Genomic DNA, 15,180 nt, shown 5'->3' on the forward strand with positions numbered 1-15,180 from the left:
AAGTTAGACTTTCTTGCAAAGGTTTCTACTCCGTATCAATCGTGCTCTCAGAAATTCTCGGACTCATGGCAACTTGCAAATAATTCATTCCAGTGGATCATCAACCGGCTATGGTCCTACATTGAAAAACACACTCGCTCAGATAGCAACGACATAGAGTCTAGCGCAACAGCTCGGAGTGGCTTGTCTGTCGACACATACAAAATATCCCTCGATATTGAGGCATTTCCCACTAGTTCTCTTGAAGCACCCTCGGTACAGTGGCTACTGGAGACGTGTACCGACCCCGATGTCTGTACCGCCGCTGCTCGCTTGGTTCCCGAGATTGAATGGCCACTAGGGCTTGATGTCTCAGCCACCTTCTTGCAGCTTCGAGATGCATTCATGCACTGTTTTGATATCCAAGATAGGCTTGTTCATGATATGCAAGACAGAGCTATGGCCTATGGATGGGCACTCAACCACTTGTATTGCGAAAGCCACCTTGTGGGACACAAAGAGAGCTATCTGGAGGACAAGCGTTTCAATCCAGTTGCCTACTGGACCCTCTACAGATCAGCTGTCTATGAATTCAAATGTTTGAGTTCTCGTTGGCATCACCTAGAATCACTGGGTGCAAAATTTATGCTCATCTCTCACATCGGACTTGGTACCATCGAGTTCTCTCATCAGGATGATATCGACAGAGATGTATTACCTTCTGACTTTCATGGTTGTTCCGAGAATATCCTCACATGGCTATCGCATACACTTCCACACCTAATTTCCGCCAGAAAAGTGATTACAAATATTACACCTGCCCGTTCCGCATATCCCAGGCTGGAAGCACTCTCTATTGCAGTCATCCTAGACTTACTCAAAGCTGGGCCTAGGCCGCCAGTTGTTCAGATCATCGCTAGTTGTGCCGTGCTCGTTGGATGTATAATGGGAGTTACTTTTGAACCAAAGGATATGAGGAGGATTGACAAAAGGTAGCGTCTTGTTATTTGATGTTTTAACGTTGGTATCAAATCGTTTGAGAGTTAAATCTAGGATAAGATAAGAAGTTCAGCTCTCGTAGTAGAGTCTGAGGTGTATTCAAGTAAGTACCTAGGATAAGATAAGAAGCTATACTAACAATCAGGCAAGTCAACCACGCCGGCTACGCCATGTTGTTCTTTGCGCTGCATCTCGCGCTCGTCTGGCTTTTATAGCGACTGAAAACATCGACGAACCAGAGGTCCGAGAAATACTTTTCAAGGGATTCTCGCCAGCTCTCTTGACCGCGTCTGTCCTAGTCCAGGAAGGGAAGAGCCCCTGTATGGAGACCATACTAGTGACCGATCTCACGATATGGAAGATCGCGACTACTGCTACATGCAGCTCATCTTTACCCTCGCAAACAATTCCAACTGGGTGTATTATCTTTTGAATGATGGGCATATCGAGAGGTGCATCAATCTATCTCATGCTCTTTTGGGGCAATGTTCATGGCTAGACTTTTATCTTGGAGGCATCTTGGCACGAATGAATATGCGAGGAAAGACTGTAGACATTGCGAATGAGCCCAGACTGTGGCGAATCTTTATTGCGTTTTGGGATTCACTGTCTAACTGTGGTCTCGAGGACGATCATGACTGCATCGAAGTTATCCCAGCCGCTGTAAGGCTAACTCTTGACTGCTTCTATAACGGTCCTTATGTAATGCTTATGGAGGATATTAAAACTGTTCGAGACGCAGTGGATCTATTCCTCGGGAAGCAGAAACAGTGCGGTAAATCGCCAGAGGCTACCTTGGCGCTGGAGAATTTGAAGAAGTTACTCACCTCAGAATTGTATCCATGGGTATAGTATAACCACAATTTAAGTACATTTATGTCCATTAAAGCGACCAGAGACAAGCATCATTGCGGAGTGTTGTAGCGAGTGTCTATATCATACTGGCAATGATCACGAACCACGGCTTCACCTATACATGTATATCCTAGCATATATAACATTTTTACCGAATTATCTATCGGGTTTCAATTCTGCTCAAACGCTGATATTGCAATCATAACGATACAGCCAATACAATACTATCATTATCGTGAGTAATTTGTTGACCGTAGGGTCTTTGTGAGCTAATGAGGGGAGCCATGTAAGAGACGCACCTGGATCGTTATCATGCACATAGCTTATAATCCGTTGTATAAGACATAATGGAGGTCGTGCAATATCTATCCTATGGATTGTCTGATGACCAACAGTCGTCGTGTCTGTCAGTGGTGCACTGTTTATCCGCCGGGTGCAATTTTCCACTCCATCCACAGAATCAAACTCTGAGCTTGTTACACACTTTTGAAGGAGTTCCACCACGGCTACAGCTTCAATAGAGCGAGCAAGCATAATAAGTGTGATTCCGTTGTCGCCCTCCAGATCAACACGAATATCATCGCGCGCAAGAAAAAGGCCCACGATTGCCTCCTGCGAGCTCGCAGACACGCTGTTTGACGGTTCCTGTTCTTGGTCGGCACCCAAGATTGCGCAACACAACGGAGACTGTTCCTTCGTGTTTTTCAATTTCGGTGCGATCTCACAATGCGATAGAAGCAATGAGACTACATTTTCATGTCCAGAACGCGCTGCATAATGTAGCGGCGAATTTCCATCATTGTCTTGCAGATTCATGCCAACATCTTCTCTGGTAGGAACCGGTTCATATCCATTTTTCGTCGCTTTGAAGAGAAGGGTCTGTTCATGTCTCCAATTGAGATCCATAGTCTCTTTCTAACAACAGCTTGACAGTCTTTAACTTTCCATTCTCGGCTGCGAAGGAGAGTGGTGTCCGGCCCTGGTCATTTTTCGAGTTGGCCATCACGTCGTCTCTTAACAGTAACAGCTTGACAATCTCTGCGTTTCCACGCTCTGCTGCGTACGACAGTGGCGTCCGACCATCTTCATCTTTCGAGCTGGCTTCTACGTCGTCTCTCGACAGTAACAGCTGGACAATCTCCGCGTTTCCACGTTCCACTGAGCAGGAGAGTGGTGTTCGGCCCCTTTTATCTTTCGAGTCGGCCTCCACATCATTCCTTGCCAGCAACAGCTTCACAGTCTCTATATTCCCATGGAAAACTGCAAACCAGAGTGGCGTACGGCCCTCCTCATCTTTCGAGTTGGCCTCCACATTATCCCTAGTCAGCAACAGCTTAACAAACATTGTGCGTTCATACATGGCTGCGAATGACAGTGCCGTCTTGCCCTCTTTATCTTTCAAGTTGACGGCCACATCATCCCTTGCTAGCAACAGCTAGACAATCTCTGCGTTTCTATGAATAACTGCGTACGAGAGTGGTTTCTGGCCTCGTTTGTCTTTCGAGTTGGCCTCCACATCATCTCTTACGAGTAGCAGTTTGACAGTCTCTACGTTTCCATTCTCGACTGCGAGGGAGAGTGGTGTTTGTCCCCTATTATCTTTGGAGTCGGCCTCCACGTCATCTCTTGCCAGCAACTGCTTGACAATCTCCGTGCTTCCACGCTCTGCTGCGCTCGAGAGTGGCGTACGGCCCTCCTTATCTTTCAAGCCGGCCTCCATATCATCCCTTGCCAGCAACAGCTTGACAATCTCTGCACTTTAATGAAGAACTGCGTGCAAGAGCGGTGTCCGGCCTCTTTCGTCTTTTAAGTTAGCCTCTGCGTCAACTCTTTCCAGCAACAGCTTGGCGATCTCTGAATTTCTGTGAAGGATTGCATACGAGAGTGGTGTCCGACCTCTTTCGTCTTTCGAGTTGGCCTTCACATCATCTCTCTGCAACAGCAGCTTGACGATCTTCGCATTTTCACAAGCAACTGCCCACCAGAGTGGTGTCTGGCCCTTATCATCGTTCGAGTCGGCCTCCACGTCATCTCTTGCCAGCAACCATTTGACAATCTCTGGGTTTCCACGCTCCGCTGCGTACGAAAGTAGCGTCCGGCCCTCTGCGTCTTTCGAATCAGCTTCTACATCATCCCTACCAAGCAACAGCTCAATGATCTCTGCATTTCCATGCTCCACTGCGCACGAGAGTGGTGTCCGGCCCCTTTTATCTTTCGATTCGGTCTCCACATCAGCTTCACAGTCTCTATATTTCCATGAAAAACTGCAAACCAGAGTGGCGTACGGCCATCCTCATCTTTCGAGTTGACCTCCACATTATTCCTTGCCAGCAACAGTTTAACGAACGTTGTGCGCTCATACATGGCTGCGATTGACAGTGCTGTCCGGCCCTCTTCATCTTTCAAGTTGGTCTCCACATCATAACGTTTTTTGCGCTCTTCCGTGACTTCGTCCAAAGCATCAACGATGATGAAAACTTGTGAAAAGGTCTTGATCTCCGATACAAGCGTATCGTGGACATCCTTGACAGTTAGGCGAAATCTTTGTTCCCGATGACATTGGTATCGACTTTTAACGCGCTCGAACGTTGGCGAGGAATCTTGAACGAGTTGCTTCAGGAGACTTGCTTCAAGGTCAAAAACCGTTTGACTTGACTGGTCTTTGTAATCGCAGTAGATGTATGCTACAGCTATACTAGGGCTCTTGAGCGTACTGGCAAGATGATTGACGATATGTGACCTAAAGGCGTAAAATTTATCAATATAGATCTGTGGTGTTTCACTGCGATACTTACGCGATAACCGTTTTGCCAGCACCAGCTGCCAGACTCAGCATCAGCAGTATCAACGTTGATAAGAACTTCATACTTACGAATCCCAGGACACCATAGTGTTTTAGCATCGCCCCTCTCCCAATCCTTGTATATTTTGTTATCAAATACCCAACCTCCAGTCCCCTCTTGTCGATTTCCGTAGATATCATTCTGTTTTTGACGGAAATCCAGAGGAGTCAGCCAATCAGCCAGTTCTTGTCGCACTTGAGCTAATTTTTTTTTACAGTTAAGTTGAATGCGGCAGAAAAAGTGTAATAATACGACTCATACCGATATCTTTGCTGTAGTGGTTAACTATTGCGTGATTGCCATTAATTTGCTGGCCATGAACTTCACTGAACACGCTGTGGCGCGCATCGACAGATGAAGCATGTGCCATCATATTATGAACATCCCCTTGCTGAGCAGACATCGAGAAACTCAGAGAGTATCCTGTAGATGATGATGGTGTCTGGAAAATTCAGTAACGGGAAGGGATATCATGGAATAGTCGCATAGAGTGGGAAAAGAGGAAAGAGGACTTCCAGGTTTCTTGTAGACTCCGTCCTAGCCATACTTGCCAGAATATTGGCACATTTTCATTAAGTTGACGCTCGTAGGACACACATGTTGAAGTCGTGCATCACCCTCCCACGTTTGGACCCACACACTGAGTTCGAACATCGTGGTCACTGCATCTAAAGAAGTCCGAAATTACCAGAGTATACAAGGGATAATAAGTACCTGTAGACATAAGATCATCGCTGAACTTACCAAGTGGATAGTCAGGACTGCAAAGTGGGATATCCAAAGCCTTTTGACATGGTATATGTTGCCATGAGTTCACCTCAACCCTACAACAATTATCAGCAGTTTCTCAATCATACGAACTCCTCTATGCCCATTGAGAAGACAATTCATGCTGGCTGGACTTGTCATTGGCGCTCCCTGAGGTGAAACTAACAGGATGGAAATGAGTAGGATACAGTGGAACTCTGAAGATCGTTCGAGAGAGAGTAACGGTCCAAATCTCCCAGCCACATTAATAATTCCACGTGAACTCACGCCAGCTGGAGCTTTTTCTGTAAAAAAATTTCATACTTAAGTCTTTCGATAACGCTCGGCTGCATTGTATAATGTTTATTTTTTGAATCCTAACTCATTACACTCTTATCATCTCTTAAGCGTAAATTTTCGAGAAGGCAGCGGGGGAATCGCGCCATATCTGAGTCACACAGCAGACAGGAAGTCAGGGACTCGGAAGCTGACTCGAAACTAGGATAGGATAACTTACTCATGACTTCGATATCCTCGCTCGTGGACCAGGACATTCATATCGTTCCTTCGTTTACATTGGAATGTGGAAGCACCTTGCGAGAGGTACCAGTGGCCTACAAGACATGGGGCAAGATGAACCAGACGAGGGACAATGTAATGGTTATCTGCCATGCGTTTACCGGTAGTGCAGACGTCGAGGACTGGTAAGCCTTATCTATTCCATATCCACATCCAATTTGCTCAGATTTCTGCAGGTGGGGTCCGCTCATGGGTCGCAATAAAGCTTTCGATCCCAGCCGCTACTTCATTTTCTGCGGTAATGTCATGGGATCGCCATACGGCTCTGCCTCACCCGTCACAACCAACCCAGACACAGGAAAGCCCTACGGCCCAGAATTTCCCTGTACATCGATCCGCGATGACGTACGGTGCGTCTCACACATCTATCTCTCACTTTGATCCGCTTTTGTAATATCAATCCTCCAATACACAGATTACACAAACTCGTCCTCGATCATCTTGGCGTAGTTTCTGTTGCAGTCGCTATCGGAGGGTCTATGGGTGGAATGGCAGTCCTGGAGTGGCCGCTATGCAGTCCCCCGGGCTACGTACGCCACATCATCCCTCTCGCTACCTCAGCTCGTCACTCTGCGTGGTGTATAAGCTGGGGAGAGGCACAGCGTCAGAGTATATACAGCGATCCAGACTACGATGACGGCTACTACGGAAATCAACCAACATCAGGGCTGGGCGCCGCACGCATGGCTGCACTCTTGACCTACCGCTCTCGCGACTCTTTCGAGAGCCGCTTTGGGAGAAGACCTCAGCAGCCGCCAGCATCTGAGTTTAACGGCGTCACATCTGTCAATATCAGTCTCGCAGATCAGGCACTTGCTGCTCACAATGAGGGCCATCGAAAGGCTTCCCGTTCCCAAGCTGAAACACCCAGGCGATCCCCTCCCTCGTCAGACCACGACCAAGGCGCAACATCACCCACAAAACCATCACCACTCTTCTCCGCCCAGTCTTATCTGCGCTATCAAGGCAGTAAATTCGTCGCTCGCTTCGACGCCAACTGCTACATACACATCACTCGGAAGATGGACACTCATGACGTTGCACGAGGTAGGACGGTAGAGTCGTCTTTCCCTTTGGAGGCAGACGAACGGTCCGTTGCCGTCGGTGAAATCCTGTCCAAATTGCCCCCTCGCGCCCTCGTGATAGGCATCGCAACTGATGGGTTGTTCACGACTAGTGAACAGCATGAACTGTCGGAGCACATTCCTGGTGCGGAGTTGGTGATCATACCATCACCCGATGGACATGATGGATTCTTGCTCGAGTTCGAGCAGATCAACAAGCATATATCAGGATTTCTCAGAAGGGAATTCCCAGAATATTACGAAAAAGACGTTGAAGAAGAACCTACTGAAGGGTTTGCGATCAAAAAGACAAGTTTGTTCGGAGAGGCAGAGGCAGACATTACTAGATGGTAACGGCTTTCATGGGACAATGTGATATAATACCGTATGTATTCTTTATTTTACGCGTTCAACCGCGACCACACCACTTTTTATATATGTTCCATTAAGAATAAAAATCCATTATGTAGCCATTAGACGAAACAATACAGGACAGACATATGCATGCAAGACACACAACATATACATGAGACGCGAAGTAATGAATGGCAAGATTCCAACAGGGGGTATAAAGTATATGTATCAGAATCTCCGTGTTCCTCCTAGTAAACCTTCTATGGAATGATGCTCCAGGTCGTTCCTCGCTTTCAAGATAGATGCATGCATCTCCTTCATAGCATTCCCCAGTTTCACCCCGAACCTGCTCAGAATGTCACGTTGCCAAGCATCGTACTTAGCATTGACTCTGGCCTGTACTTGCTCGTAGTCAATGACGCATACGCCGAATGACTTCTGGGTTTCTGATGTGTCGAACGTGGATCTCGCTTTCTTGATCTCAGTAAGCAGTTGCTGCCAGTGCGCTAACGAGTCCCCTAGGCGATTAAACACATATTCGGCTTCCAAGTCCCACAGCGACTGGAATTGAAGCCACTTGGCGACATAATCTTTCAGCTGCTGGACTTTGTTCTCTATCAAAGCGAATGGACGGTCGAGAGTGCTATCAGCAAAGTGTGTGAGCTGGGGGAAAGAGATTTAGCTATCATGAACAAATCGACTGTGGCGTGTAACGCACAAGTGATGTATACGTCGTTTCTGACGCTGCAGCACCCTGCATCTGGAGGCCAATCTCGTACCGCGAACTTTGTATCCGACGTAAACTACATATAACCCCTAATATAGCAATTTCAGTCCCGACAACAAACAACACGGCAATATGCTATAGAAGACCTACCAAGCCACTCGTGCAGTTGTTTGATCCACGTGGAACGAGCATATTCTATTGGCGGATCAAGGAAAATGACCTGGTTCTGTATCCGGATTTCATGTATAATGGGTTTCACTGTCATGTTTCCTTCCATGTGCTGGAAATAGGGCTCGTTTAAGGATTCGATATACCTGCTAACGTATTGTGAAACACACCTTTTCTTCCTTCAGGACTTTACCGCCGCGCCGTTTGTTAGTGATGTCTCGTAGTGGTATGACATCACGTCGACTGTCCCCATCATCCGACCGATCGAATTCAGCACACCAAGTCTGTATAATATGTGTCAAGCGTTGCAAAAGGATGCCTTCTATCTGCTTGTCGAGTTCAGCAACCCAATGTTCGAGGTTAGCATAGCCCTCCAAATTCAGCCGGTCAATCTACGCAGGAGATTTAGCAAGAAGACCTTGAAAAGCATTGTCATTACTCACGGCAGCCTGGACCTTACTCAAAAGTTCCGAGAATGCTTCCGTTGTATATGGACATGTGGCGAGGTCTTCAACAGCTCGAAGGATATCTCTATACAGGTCGATCACACTATTCGTTTTGTCCTGCAGAATAGAAACAACGCTAGCAAACTCCCGGACGAATTGTATGTGTCTGCTGTCGCGGCCATCAGCACTAGACACATATCGAGCCGTGTCGTATTGGTTGACAAAGTAATCCCATCGGATATTCATCCCTGCCATTTACCAGTGATGAGTTACTAGTCCTGGGAACAGATAAAAACATCCTAACCTTTGGCAACCATTCTCTGCGCTTCATTCCGGTACTCTGCTACAAGCCATTCGATCCCTTTATTATTCTCGACCAAATCCAGAGTCTGCCCATATGTCCTAACTGTCTCCATCAAGCTGACGGCATGGGGGTACACTCTTTTAGCGTCCTTGGCCATATTCGTGATAGCATGAGGGACTTGGAAATTAAGCCAAAGAAGATTTCGGACCTCCTTGAAAAGAGTGATGATCTGAGGGTCAAAGTTCACGGCCAACTGGTATCCGCCTCCCCTCAACCGCACGATCTCAAATAGACGGCCATTGACACCCATATCGCGACGATTAATGTCGTGCAGCCAGGCTTCATATACCGGGCGGGTGTCAAGTTTCTTGCGGAAAGCAGTACTTTCCGACTGCAGCTTTTGACCCTCCGCATACAGCTCCCATCCCTTGCCCAACACATCTTCCACCCGCTTCATGTAGGTGAGCAGCTGTCTTTCGATCTGCCGTGCCCATATAATTGCTCCTGCTATTGGTGGCAAATCGCGCATTTGCGACATATGATATGCTTCTGAGAATCGATATTGCGTTTTGAACTGTAAATTATAACGTTTGGGCGAAATGCGTAATATAATAACTTCCAAGTCTTACCTTGTCGTGCAACCGCTTGATATCTTCCTTGACGGAGTCGATCAGTTGAGTCTGGTACTCTTGGATGGCTCCTCGAATCTTGTGACAGTATTACAAATTTACCCAACTTCATTTCACGATTCCGCGCTCACCTTGGGGCGCACAAACAAGGCATTGAACTTTGAGAATACCCTGAACATCTCATTGGCATTTCTCGCCGTACCAAGCCTATCGCGCAGCCGTGCGATTATCTGGTTTTCAACACGGGCAACGCGTTCATTATATGCGTTCTCGGCCGTAATCCAGATCTCGGTGCCCTCTGTCGCACCATCCAGGCTTAAACGTCAGCAGCATCACAGGGTCAACCACGTCTACCCCACTCACCAACTGAGACGTCCAAGACATCAATTCGTTTGACCACTTCGTATGCCTCTTTCACTTCTTCTTCCATGTCCATACCACCAACCTCCTTCCCGACACTCCCAAGACCTTTCGTAGGACCGGTCATGACCGCAAGCTGCTCGTGTTGTTTCCGCCAGTCTCGCAGATACCGCGTCCGTTCCTGCAACTTTGCGTGTGCCGGCACCACCTTGATCGGTATGAATTTTTCAGAGCGTTTTCGCGTGACTTCACGGGCAACATTCGTAAATTCTTTGATCAGGTCGTCCCAAGTGCGGAATATGTTCATCGCAAGCGACAGGAGACGGTCAAACGTTTCGTAGGGAGTATAGGGTAGACGGTGAGAAGTGAGCACACGCAACAGCTGATCGTTGAAGTCGCGAGAGATCGCCTCTACCAACGGAAGTGCTCTGCGTATAGGATATGGCGATAGTTTGAGTTTACGGTTGATGTGGCCGAAAATAAGCACGAGGGACTCTTGTATCTTGTCCAAGTCCGTCGCAGAAAGAAGTTCGTTTAGTGGGAAATCTTTCATGAGCTGGTTATACTTGTGTACTAGGTCCGTCGACGTCTTGAGTCCGGTGTCTGCGATGAAACTGACAGTCGCGAGGAATCGCTTCGCGTTTCTCAGACAGTCCATTACCATGTTCACCTCGTCACTTCTCAGCTGCGCCTCAATACCCTCCAATGCTCTCTCAAGACTTAGCCAGAAGTTGATCTCTTGAGAGGCCGTACCGGACGAGACATCTCGAGTGAGCTTTGTCACTGCCTGAATGGACTTTATCCACGAATTCACGTGGCCATGGAGAGTGTTGAGGAATGTACTGTCATTTAGCAGCTTGGCTGGGATGTGGGAGATATTTGGCCGGGTACCAGACGATTGAGCCTGGCAAACGCGTTGAGACGATTTCACGCGTAATACCAAAGATGCTTACCTGTTCGACGGCTCGCTGAATGACGGGGTGGATAATCAGGTGCGTTTCGGGTATCTCAACGTTCTGCTGCAAGTGAAGTAATGATAACTCAAGTTCCGCAAACTTTTTTTTAGTCATCGGTATCCCTATACCCAGGGCAATAAACAAACACCGGAACTTGAGAAAATGGAACTTAACATACCCATCTTGGTATCACCGTCCTTACCGCTCCCGCGGGCACCGACGAATGCGTCAAACCATGGTTTCACACCACAGCTGACCACGGCATGCAAACTCTCATATGGCGTCTCATCGCCGCCAAAAAGGTTCAATATATGCAACTGAGTCGCGAGTGGGCTGAGCGGATCGAGTGTGGGTCCGCGTTTGATGAGTGCGAGGGAGGTGACGTGCGATTGGGAATAACTCAAGTGAGGTGTAAGCTGAAAAGAAAATGAGGGTGGGGCGTCCTCTGCTGACCGTCAGATCATGTATTCGTAAATTAGCAATATATTGGCTCACCCTCGCCTTCGTCTTTGACCTTTACTACATATATTACACCACCGCCTTCTGCGGCAAAGCGAGAGACGCGTTCGTCGAATTCATCGTCAAAGAGGGATTCCAGCTCAACCGGAGAAGCGCCTAGGACTGGAGGGAGCAAAGACAGGAGGTAGGAGCGAAAGAGAGAGGTATCGAAAGGTGAAGCATCTACAGGACTGTCGTGGGGCAAGACGCCATTTGAGTTCGTCAAGGGCGTCGAAGGACCTTCGGGCGTGGACATGGCGGACGTGACTGAGGGTGAATGTGAAGAATTATCGACCAAAGCAAGCGACGTTGTTGACGAATTTGCAGATTTTCCGGTGATCCTGAAGCCTTTCCAAAGACCACCCGCAACTCCAGCGAATCGTCGAGGGAGAGTCTTCCGGTGGCTGCTGAAATAATACTGAAAAGAACCGTCGTCAGAACCCATTTTGTTTGATTTTTTTTAGCGAGAAATGCAGCACGGCAAGAAGGAAGAATATACCTTGTCCTGTTCTTCTGGCCACGCTCCGTATGAACGAGGCTTCCGCGCGTTGTGTTCGTTCAGCTGCTGCTGGTCGTCGCTTTGCGTGGCGACCCTTGCCTGTTCCAGTATTTCGCTCTTTCAGTCTCCGCTTCAATCCAAGCCCGCCCTTACCTTCAGCAACGCCATCGACGCTCCTCCCGCGACGAGCACGACGACGACGCGACATGCACGGGCCCGCCGTCTCCCAGCAAGTGCAGCCATCCAATGTAACACGTATTCAGGTTTGGGCGAATTTACATAACACCATACACTCAGTGCATCTCAGCTTGTATCGTGACGTGTATTCAATCCCCGGCATGTTGACCACCGGAACGATAATAGCATTCACATTCGCACAGAGGTGCGACTTTTAGCGTTTGAACGTAAATATCACAACGAGGACATATAATCAAGGTTATCAATTCAATTCATTTAACAATGCGTCGTTTTGCACTTGCTACATCTGAATATTCACGACGGAGAATACAGAGGAGGCGGACCACTAACGACATCTCCCTCTACACTCCTCTCAGACATCAGTCTTCCGTCCGGACCATCCTCCTCCCCAGGTGAAGTAGGACGGGATCGTAGTCGCTGTGCACACATATATGCCGGTGGTGGTGTCGGTGGCGATATCGGAGGCGGCTGAGGAACCCACTCGGGTTCTGGCGATGACCTTGCTGATCCATTTGGCGCCAGCAATACCCCTCGAGGCCTTCGAAAAGGCATCGAGTGGTCGCAGCCATAGCACCTACAACCTTTCATCGCGCAACAGTATATGCAGAAAATGACGAAGACGACAAACAGTACTCCTGTAATCAATGTCAGTTGTATTTTCCTTAATTTCTATCTGATTCAGGCAGTGCACCTGCGACGCACCAAATGCAATCCCGACTCTGTACTGCGTTGGCGTCAAACATTTGCTAGTGTGCCTGGATTACCGGTACCGGGCGTACAGGTATGCAATGGTCAGATATGGTTCGAGACCATCAAAGCAGAAGCGCGTACTTACGGAGTCTGTAGGCACGATGAAGCCTGTGTACCAGACACAAGAGACAAGACCACGAGTAATAGTAGGAGCCCATGGATAAGGACCTTGTTACCAACTTGGCTACTACGATAGTCTTGGTAGTTAGACATCTACCAGATCATTAAACGATAAGAAACCTTTTTGAGATGGGGAAGACTCACCGGTCTTATCAGCTTCATATTCCGTATGTGCAGTAGCAAATTTGGGCTATAGAACGTCGATGTAAGACTGCTTTTTCAAGTTCTCAACAACACGACTATCATACGTTGTCGTGGGATTATATGGGACGCATGCAGGCAAACAGCATGCGCATAAGGTGCTTTTATCGTGTGCTTCTAGTGCTGTCTCGTTGAGACTCTGAATCGGAGCTACCGAGCGGTATGTTGTTCTTAACTAGAGGTACCCGACAGAATAGAAACCGGACTACTAAGATCAGACTAGCTGTGCGCTTTGGCCTCGGAATGGCAGTACGGTCATTCATAAGTAGTAATTAATAGTCCGTTAGCCGCAATATTAGTACGGATAGCTATCATAGATGGTAGCGTACTGCCACTGAGTCGCTATGTTTACCTGCGATATGCTATTCCTGTTCCTGTATCAATGTATATGCTGGTGGTGGATCGTTAATGATGTCGGAATCTGCGACGCTCCCCGTCATGGCGGGAAGCAGTGCTTCAGTTGGGAAGAGAAGTGGGGGATGTGTTTCAGAACTAGGCAACGAAGGCAGGAGATGTACTCCAGGACTAGGTGACAAATATGGGAGATGGGCTTCAGAAGGCGGTAAAAGTGGGAGATGTGCTTCAGTGGGCGGCAAGGATGGGAGGGAGCGATTGGGGGAGAGCGTCCCAGACACGGGGTTTGAAGTACGCTGTTCCATTGAAGGAGACATAGGAGGAGGCGCAGCGGCTAGAGACACCACCGACGGATCTTGCACAAAGGGTGTCCTACGTAAAGGCACCACAGCAGGGGATGGCATCGAAAACGTAGGAGTAGGAGTACGTATAGGCACAGCAGCAGGCGACGGCATCGAAAACGTAGGAGTAGGAGTACGTAGGGGCACAGCAGCAGGCGACGGCATCGAGAACGCAGGAGTCCTCGCAGTCAACGATTGCTGTGATTGCTGCTGTGATCCACCACCACTACCTCCACCACCTGATATCTGCCGTACAGTCTCGCTTGGCGCATCTTGAGAAACCTGGCGAAGATGTAGTGGGAGGAGATAGCGTGGGTTAGGAGGTGTATGGGTCCTTTGTATGGACCCCATTCTGTGTTGTACATTCCTAGGTTTTGATTTGGCCATTGCGGCTTCAGCACGCCGGTGGTTCCTGATGCATCCCACCAAGACAGAGATAAAGATGAGGGACCCAAGAGTCGCGCCTGTACACCATATGAGATCAACTGTCTGCTCTATGCTGCGGAACCCGGAGAAGAAATGCGGACATACCTACGGCAATACCTATAGTTTGTACATTACTCTGTGCTTGGACCGCTGCACAATCGATACTTCTGAAAGGGGTCGAAACGTCAGATATGAATCAGAAATGAATCAGAGCGTCGTTAATGCACACGCACAGCGAGTCATCACAAGCATTGACTCTAGCAGCGAGGGATAGAAGTAGAAGTGCGCCAAAGCCGACATTAACAGGACCGTATCGTATGATGCGGATTGCACCTTGGAGGTGCTGATATCGTACGCATCCGCTCATGGGGTATTTGGAAGAGACACGAGGATCTCGTGCGCTAGAATGCGTCTGCAGGAACCGATTTAATGAGCGACTCGGAGGGAGTGATGAGTGCTAGAGTTAAGGTTTACCAGATTTAATACCTTCGCAGCTTGATTTCCTACTGCCCTCGACGCTCTCATATTACGATGCATTTATGGGGATGACAAGAATGCAAACTATAATGGGAGACAGTACGAGTAAACGTTGGATCCCCCCAGCCAGTGGATAAGAGTGAGATCAATCCGCTATTCGCTGCTATATATGAGGCGCTCTTTATATGAATGCATATCTGTGCGTAGAAGCATTCTGATCACAACACTGACAGGTACATGAGGTGGGCTGTGCATTCTGTCCGACTTGAGGATTCGTTGCTGAAGAACTTCTATCAGAAGAACAAT

The 15,180-nt window shown here is 48.1% G+C and overlaps 5 protein-coding genes across 5 annotated transcripts; 1 reads left to right on the plus strand and 4 right to left on the minus strand.

Annotated features, from left to right (window-relative positions):
* Positions 1–2,193: 2,193 nt before the first annotated feature.
* Positions 2,194–2,674, minus strand: SERLADRAFT_402135 (uncharacterized protein; the record flags this gene model as incomplete). Its single annotated transcript, XM_007323682.1, has 1 exon — positions 2,194–2,674. A coding segment is annotated over one exon (409 nt), but the record flags the coding sequence as incomplete, so codon positions are not given.
* Positions 2,675–2,707: 33 nt separating this feature from the next.
* SERLADRAFT_402136 (uncharacterized protein) lies at positions 2,708–3,331 on the minus strand (the record flags this gene model as incomplete). Its single annotated transcript, XM_007323683.1, has 1 exon — positions 2,708–3,331. A coding segment is annotated over one exon (377 nt), but the record flags the coding sequence as incomplete, so codon positions are not given.
* Positions 3,332–4,338: 1,007 nt separating this feature from the next.
* Positions 4,339–5,634, minus strand: SERLADRAFT_479215 (uncharacterized protein; the record flags this gene model as incomplete). The annotated part of the gene is made up of 5 exons (XM_007323684.1): positions 4,339–4,573; positions 4,629–4,653; positions 4,706–4,876; positions 4,938–5,344; positions 5,421–5,634. Coding segments are annotated over 4 exons (573 nt in total), but the record flags the coding sequence as incomplete, so codon positions are not given.
* Positions 5,635–5,758: 124 nt separating this feature from the next.
* Positions 5,759–12,060, minus strand: SERLADRAFT_358531 (uncharacterized protein; the record flags this gene model as incomplete). The annotated part of the gene is made up of 15 exons (XM_007323685.1): positions 5,759–6,127; positions 6,179–6,352; positions 6,418–8,083; positions 8,139–8,236; positions 8,298–8,427; positions 8,486–8,707; positions 8,759–9,009; positions 9,066–9,639; positions 9,695–9,772; positions 9,838–10,009; positions 10,054–10,958; positions 11,008–11,132; positions 11,189–11,458; positions 11,506–11,926; positions 12,008–12,060. 12 exons carry the CDS (start codon positions 11,762–11,764, stop codon positions 7,649–7,651), a joined length of 3,519 nt encoding a protein of 1,172 aa, XP_007323747.1.
* A 128-nt stretch (positions 12,061–12,188) lies between these two features.
* SERLADRAFT_479231 (uncharacterized protein) lies at positions 12,189–14,572 on the plus strand (the record flags this gene model as incomplete). Its single annotated transcript, XM_007323686.1, has 4 exons — positions 12,189–12,840; positions 12,908–12,960; positions 13,041–13,168; positions 13,220–14,572. One exon carries the CDS (start codon positions 13,685–13,687, stop codon positions 14,246–14,248), a length of 564 nt encoding a protein of 187 aa, XP_007323748.1.
* Positions 14,573–15,180: the final 608 nt, after the last annotated feature.

This window comes from Serpula lacrymans, assembly GCF_000218685.1.
Source record: "Serpula lacrymans var. lacrymans S7.9 unplaced genomic scaffold SERLAscaffold_16, whole genome shotgun sequence".
In the NCBI taxonomy this organism is placed as follows: Eukaryota; Fungi; Basidiomycota; class Agaricomycetes; order Boletales; family Serpulaceae; genus Serpula; species Serpula lacrymans.